This window comes from Otolemur garnettii, unplaced genomic scaffold (assembly GCF_000181295.1).
Source record: "Otolemur garnettii isolate 467f Iridium unplaced genomic scaffold, OtoGar3 scaffold00144, whole genome shotgun sequence".
Classification (NCBI taxonomy): Eukaryota; Metazoa; Chordata; class Mammalia; order Primates; family Galagidae; genus Otolemur; species Otolemur garnettii.
The window spans coordinates 690,704-698,220 of record NW_003852539.1 but is presented as its reverse complement, the minus strand read 5'-3'; the positions used below and the strand labels follow the sequence as shown (position 1 = coordinate 698,220).

At 41.2% G+C, this 7,517-nt stretch overlaps 1 protein-coding gene across 1 annotated transcript in view; it reads left to right on the top strand.

Annotated features, from left to right (window-relative positions):
• Positions 1 to 7,517, top strand: part of RIMKLA (ribosomal modification protein rimK like family member A) — a 39,065-nt gene that overhangs the window by 29,072 nt on the left and 2,476 nt on the right. Inside the window, exons 3-4 of the mRNA XM_003798962.2 lie at positions 489 to 575; positions 5,843 to 6,046. Coding sequence (XP_003799010.1) covers positions 489 to 575; positions 5,843 to 6,046 — 291 coding nt within the window. The remainder of the gene's footprint in view (positions 1 to 488; positions 576 to 5,842; positions 6,047 to 7,517) is intronic.

The window sequence follows — 7,517 nt, the reverse complement described above, 5'->3', positions numbered from 1 at the left end:
GGCACTCTACCCAGGGGGACAGCTTGAGGCTCTGTCTCAAAAAAAAAAAGAAAGAAAGAAAACCCCACAGTGCACCCCAGAAGTGCATTAATGTACATAGTTACCATTCAATTAAAAAAAAAAAGAGTTGGAATTATACAAGTTGTGTACACCAGGAGGTAGGAATCTTAGGGACCATCTTAGAATTCTTCCTACTGCAGCCACTGTAATGGCTCTTCCCTTGTTATGAAGACTGCATGAAGTGGTGCATGCAAACAAAGCCTTCACCACATAGGAGGCTCTTGATAAATGTTGGTTTCCTTACCTCTCTGCTCCTACCTCTAATGTTACAAGTGCATCATACATGTCCATTGGATTGAATGGGTTTGAATTGCTTTAATCAGAGAGACATGAATCCTCACAAGAATTCCCACAGAGGGGGCAATGCTGGGGTGGCCGCTGCCTGACCATTAGCCTTACCTTCACTGACTTTCACCTTTTCTTGACAGGTGGACATGAAGACTTCTCAAAAATGATTGATGAAGCTGAGCCCTTGGGCTACCCAGTTGTGGTGAAGAGCACCCGAGGCCACCGGGGTCAGTGCTACTCCTCTGGGACTTCCTGGTCATGAGTTCATCAGGGCTGCAGCTTGGCCCAGACAAGGCACCTCTCCAGTGTTGTTGGAGAAACGGGGCTCCCCCTTGAGGAGCTTGCTGTGTAGTTCTCTGTTCCTCCTGCTGGTCCCCACTGTCTTTCCTTTTGTCAGATCCTACTTATCTCTTACTTGGACTCTTGCAACGGACCCCTGACCTGACTGTGACTAGTTTCCCTAACTCTATCACCAATATCCATCCTTTTTTTTTTTTTTTTTAATTCTTCTGAACTATAGACCTATTCCTATTACTCCTTTGCTGAAAAACTCTCCTAAAAAGACCCTGTGTTGCCTATTAGACAGAGTCCACATTCTTCATTATGACATTGAAGGCCCTGTACAAATAGCCTCAAGCTTCTCTTGCAGCCTTCTCTGGCCACACGATCCCTTCATAATCCATTTGGATTACTTCTTATCTGCCAAACAGACCATGCATTTTGCTCTCTTTAACCATCTGCTCTCTTCCCTTTCCTGGGAATGCCATCTTCCTCTGCCCATCTGGTGAAACACCTCTGCTCCTCCTTGAAGTCCAGCTCCAGATGTCATTTCTTTTCTATTCACATCCCTGATCTCCCTCCCTGAATTCCAGACAGAATTAACTGCCCTTCCCTCTTGTTCCATAGCACTCTGTACATGCCTCTAGTACAGTGCTGTGCTTTATAACAATTATTGTGGGTTTTATGTGCTTGCTCCCTCTATTAGACTGCGAGCTGCTCAGCAGGAAGGCCAGATCCTGAGCACCTGTCTCTGTAAGGCTTGCTGCAGTACTCAGTGCACGGTAGGGACTTAGCAAGGACACTGGCAGCAGAAATCAGTCCTCCTACAGAATGTGAACAGGGGCCTCATCATGACACCCAGATGGTCCAGGAGTGAGGGGAGGTAAAAAGACATGTAATGACAAATAGACATGAACTGGACACAGTCACTGCTCTCAGGGGGCTCAAAGGTGTAGATAGAAGAGATAGCTGCACTGCAGGTGATCACTGTACTGCTTGAGCCTAAAGGAGGGAGGAACCGGTGGTTCTGCTGTGAAAGTGTCACTAGAAGTAAAGAGAGACCTAAGTTAAAATGCAGAATTTGAACTGGAGGAAGTGGGTAAGCAAAATGCAGGAGCAGAGGTGTAAGCAATGCAGCCTGTGAGTAGAGAGGTGGCGGAAGAAACAAGTCTGGTGGCAAGGGGGGGAGCCTTAATACTACCTAGTTACACTTCCATGCTAAATTTCAATCAGTCTTTCAAGTCATTATTTTCTTTTCTTTTATTTTTTTTGAGACAGAGCCTCAAGCTATCCTCCTGGGTAGAGTACTGTGGCATCACAGCTCACAGCAATCTCCAACTCCTGGGCTCAAGTGATTCTCTTGCCTCAGCCTCCCAGGTAGCTGGGACCACAGGTGCCCGCCACAACGCCTGGCCATTTTTTGGTTGCAGCCATCATCGATGTTTTGGGTAGGCCCAGACTGGATTCAAACCTGCCACCTTAGGTGTATGTGGCTGGCGCCCTAGCCACTTGAACCCCAGGTGCCGAGCCAACTCATTATTTTATTGTGGTAAAATGTATACAACATAAAATTGAGCTAAAATTGAGCTAATATTTACTGAGTGCTTAGAAAATGTACCAAGCAATGGTCTAGGCTCTGGGGATACAGATGTGAGCAAAACAAAAATTCCTGTTCTCAAGGAGCTTACATTGTAGAAAGTAAGACAGAAAACAGAAATTAGATATAGTACATAATATTTTTCTTAAGTTTTAAAAATTGAGATACAAATCACATTAAAAATTTGCCATTGCAAATTATAAAATTCAGTGGATTTTAATAAATTCACTGTTTTACAGCCATGGCAACTATCTAATTTAAGAACATTTCCATCACCCTCAAAAAAAAAACCTCCCTACCTATTAGAAGTTAGTCCCCATGGCCCCTCCCTTAGTCCTTGGCATTGCTGATCTACTTTCTATTTCTGTAAATTTGCCTGTTTCAACTATTGTATGTAAACAGATTTATATAATATGTGGACTTTTTATGTCTGGCTTCTTTCACTTAGCATGGTGTGTTTTTCAAGTTTCATTCATGTTGCAACAAGTAGCATTACTCTTTTTTATGACTCAGTCATATTCTGTTGTGTAGATATATCACATTTTGTTTACCTGTTCATCAGTTGGTAGACATTTGGGTTATTTCCCCTTTGTGACTCCTATGAACATTTGTGTACATATTTTTGTGTGGACATACACTTTCATTTCTCCTGGGTATATCTATGAGTAGAATTGCTAGGTCATATGGTTATTCTTTTTTTTCTGGGGTTTTTTTTTTTTGATGTTGCTCTGTCATCCAGTACAATGGTGCAATCATAGCTCACTATGACCTCAATTTCCTGGGCTCAAGTGATCCTCCTGCCTCAGACTCCTAAGTAACTGGGACTACAGAAAGTTTTTTTTATTTTCATGAAGTCCACTCGTCTATTTTCCCATTTGGTTTATGTACTTTTAATGTAATTTTGTGCTTGCCTAATTTAAGGTCACACATATTTTTATGTATGTTGCCTTCTAAGAGTTTTATGGTTTTAGCCCTTACATTTGAGTCTTTGAGCCGTTTTGAGTTAATTTTTTTATATGGTGTGAGGTAGGGATCCAAATCAATTCTTTTGCATGGGATATTCAGTTTTCCCATTGCCCTTTGTTAAAGAGACTGTTTTTTTCCTTATTGAATGTTCTTAGAACCTTGTCAAAAATAAAATTTCTGGGCTTTTCAATTCCATTTTATTGATAGATGATTCTAACTTTATGCCAGGCCACATAGTCTTCATTCCTATAACTTTGTAGTAGGTTTTGTAATGGAGAAGTATGAGTCTTCCAACTTTGTCCTTCTTTTTCAAGATTGGCTATTTGGAGTCCTTAAGCATTTCCATATAAATTTTAGGATCAGCTTGTCACTTTCTGCAAAAAAAAAGGAAGTTAGGATTTTTTTTTAAAGTCTTTTTTTATTTCAACTTTATTACTTTGAAGGTTTTTTTCTTTTCAATTTTTTTTTTTATTACTTCTTCCTCCTGTAGTGTTTTCTTGCCCCCCATGGAGCTGGGATCACAAGGTCCGTCTGTCTCGTTGTCCTGTTGTTGTTGTAGAGACGGGGTCTCACTCTGGCTCATTGGGCTCAGGGGGGTCTTGGCTGGTCTTGAACCTCTGAGCACAGGTGATCCACCTGCCTCGGCCTCCCACCACGTTGGGACAACAGGCGTGAGCCACCACGCCCGGCTGGAAGTTAGGATTTTGATAGGGATTGTATTCACTCTGTAGGTCAGTTGATGAGTATTGCTACCTTAACAATTTTATGAATATGGTCTGTCTTTCTATTTATTTAGATCTTTAATTTCTTTCAGTAATGTTTTATAATTTTCAGAATATAAGTCTTGCTCTTTTTTGGTTATATTTATTTCTAAATATTTTATTCCTTTTGGTGCTATCATAAATGGAATTCTGTTCTTAATTTCATATTCAGATTTTTTCAGTGGTTGCATAATACATAGTAGTTTAGCAGGGAAAATGGATAGGAAGTAAACAGTTACAGTTAATTTAGACATTAGGATGTGGAAATAAATTTAAAGAAGACAGTAAGTGTACAGTGACTTTCTCATGTACCCTTGAGAAAGTTATCCATCTTATGGACCCTTTTTTCCTTATTGATAAAACAGGAATAATCATTCTTACCATAATAGCATCATAGGGCCACTGTGAAATGTAAATGAAATAGTAAAAAAAAAAAGTCTTTGGCACTTAGATGATTAGTCTAGTATGCTTCCCCACTTTTTTCTTCTTCCCTTGAAACTTTATTAACTAAGTCCCATATTAGAATCTCTGTCCCAGGAAGCAGGAAGTATATTCCTATCTCTAGCTGAAAATCTCACCTAATGTCCAGAGGAACCCCCCCGCCCCAAGTGCCTCTAACAGAATCCCAGCTATCTGTTGCCAGGTACCAGATCTCTTGGGGCCAGACATTTAACTACTTGTATCCCTGGTCATTTATTGAGACTTGAAACACTTCTGTATACCTTCTAAGGCCTGTTTTCCTCCTGTGCCCACTTGCTGGGCCCACTTCAACTTTCCTGACACTGCCCACTGAGTTGCACATCCTGCTATCACCTGCTACTTGGACACCCTCAGATCATTTGGCCCCACTTCTCCAGCTCTCCACTTCTCAGGAATGAGTGAGTCCTGGTTATGACATGTTTTGGAGGTTACTTTTCAGTCTTGTGTGCCACTAGGGACCAATGCCCATCACTATTTTTGATAAGACTTCAGAAGGGTTCCACTCCTTTTAAGGTGATGACACAAAACTTAGGAAAACCATTTCTTTGTTCTATATTTGCCAAAAAGAATGCTGAGACTGAGCATGCTCTTGTCAGATTTATGGAGCACCCTTATCACCAACCCCTACTCAGATCTGTTAACTAATACACACATGGAGAAGTTGATTCAAGCAGAAAATAAAGAATTTAAAATCAAGAAGGAATGCTTTCCCTAGAGATCAACAGAAGTATAGGTCATTCCCTTTGAAATTCAGTGAGGATAGCCAAATAATAACTTCCTTATGTTTGAAAAGACAAAGAACAGCCAGTGGGTCCCCCTTTGGAGCTCCCACAACGTTTTGCACAGACTTTTCAACATTATCATGCAGTGTTGTAGTTACCTTTCTGGGTCTCTCTCAATCCAGACTTGGGCTTTCTCTAAAGTATGTCCAATTAATTTTGTTCTGTAAACATTAATTGACATCTGCCTTTTGCATGAAGCCCAGTGTGGAGTTTTGGAGGACAAAAAAAAAAAAGAGCAGCCTGGCTCAAGTGGCTAAGGCACCAGCCACATACACCTAAGGTGGCGGGTTCAAATCCAGCAGCCTAATGAACTGGTTTTGGCACTGAACTGATTAGATCCTTAGGATTTTACTTTGGCCCTTTCTCTGTGTTTCTGGAATACATTACTGTGTCATTTTGAAAAAGGTAGAGAGAGGCTCAACAGTATTAGGATTTGAGGATAAACAAGAGAAAATAAGGTTCAATGATCATTTGAGAAGTAAAGGTCTAGTCAGAGAAACAGTAGGGGCCAAAGTAAAGCAGATTCAGAGAGAATTAATTGATGACTGTGTGAGACAAGGAGGCAGGATGTCAAGGACAAAATTCAGAGTCTTCTTCAACCACTGCTCTTGCTTTTTATCTTCTTAAAGGGAAAGCTGTTTTTCTAGCAAGAGATAAACATCACCTCTCAGACATCTGCCATCTGATCCGCCATGATGTGCCCTACCTATTCCAGAAGTATGTGAAGGAGTCGCATGGAAAGGACATCCGGGTAGTGGTGGTAGGAGGCCAGGTGATAGGCTCAATGCTTCGCTGCTCCACCGATGGACGGATGCAAAGCAACTGCTCTCTAGGTAAGGTATGAAAGTGCAGGGCCAGCCTGTTGATCATGGAAGGCCACCAGGATTTTTCACTTGAGTGTTTGGGCCCATTCAGTAACTGTGTAGTATTGATCCCTAGTATCTTGTTAGATCCTCTGCTAGACACCAGCATCTCACACCTAAGAATGACAAATGAGCCCAGTCTTAGCAGTGAGCATTCCAGGAGGGGAACAGATGAGTGTAGATGCTACAGCAGGCTAGGGGTGTCAGTACATGGAGGTTTGAACCCTATCTTGCAGGTATTAGGACTTGTCAGTTTTTAAAAAGGGACCAGTGTTGAAGAAAAGCTCCATGTGGGTAAAGTATGGATTAAAGGCACTAAGATGGGAGGCAGAGAGATGAGTTTCGAGGCTACTGGAACAGCTTGGACAGGAAATAATTGTCTTATGCAAAGCAATGGCAGGAAGAGAATACATTTCCTTTTCATTTCAGTTACATTTAACTGAAAACTATATTTTACTTTTGTGTATGATGTTATTAGAAAGCTGCCCTTTAGCCTTCAGTTGAATGCATGAACCCATCCCATTAACCTATTGATAAGTTTGTTTTCTATGGTGGTGAATGGAAATATTCTGGGGGGTGGGGAGGGATGTAAGTTCTTGCCTTCATCACCAAAAGCTCTTGCCAATCTCATTGAAGGAATGTATGTATTGGTAATATGAAAAGAAAAAAACACCTACAGTTATTTTTTCCTAAATCGCTAGATGAATGCCAAGCCCAGTGACTAATAAAGAGGCTTAGTGGCTGGTTTGCTGCTTTTTTCTTTACTATTCATTGGGCATGTCCATGAGCAGACTCTGGTAGACATTGGGAGTACAGAGATTATGATAGAGCCTTGCCCTCAGATAGCATGTGGTCCAGTAAAGAAGACACATAAACAGATAGCTGTGAGGTATTGTGATGAAGTGATGTGACAGAGTCAGCTGCTAGGTTAGGCATAGGACTAAGTGCCTTCATGTTATTTCATGTTCATGGTAATCGTGTGTAGTGCCACAGTATTGAGCCTCATGTGTTGTAATTTTGTCTTTTTTAGTGACTTTATTGAATCCATTCTTTAGTAACCACACAGTTTTATAATTTATCCATCTGGCTTTTCTTGCTGAGCTGTTATTTTAAAACTGTTTTATAGCCTTTTCCTTTTACAGGTCATAGGTGGGAAGGGACAGCGTTAAGGTACAGACATTAGTTGTTGGGCCTAAGAATCTTTAAATCTTTTCATGGAGACTCAATGGAGACAATTAAATCTAAAGTCTTAGCTTTTTAACAAGGAAAGGCAGTCACATTATCTCTATATGCGATTTTGTCTCAAAATCCTCTCCATCTTCCTGTTCTTAAAAATTCATGGCTCAGTGCCTGTGGCTCAAGTGGCTAAGGCGCCAGCCACATACACCTAAGGTGGTGGGTTCAAATCCAGCCCAGGCCCACCAAACAACCATGACGGCTG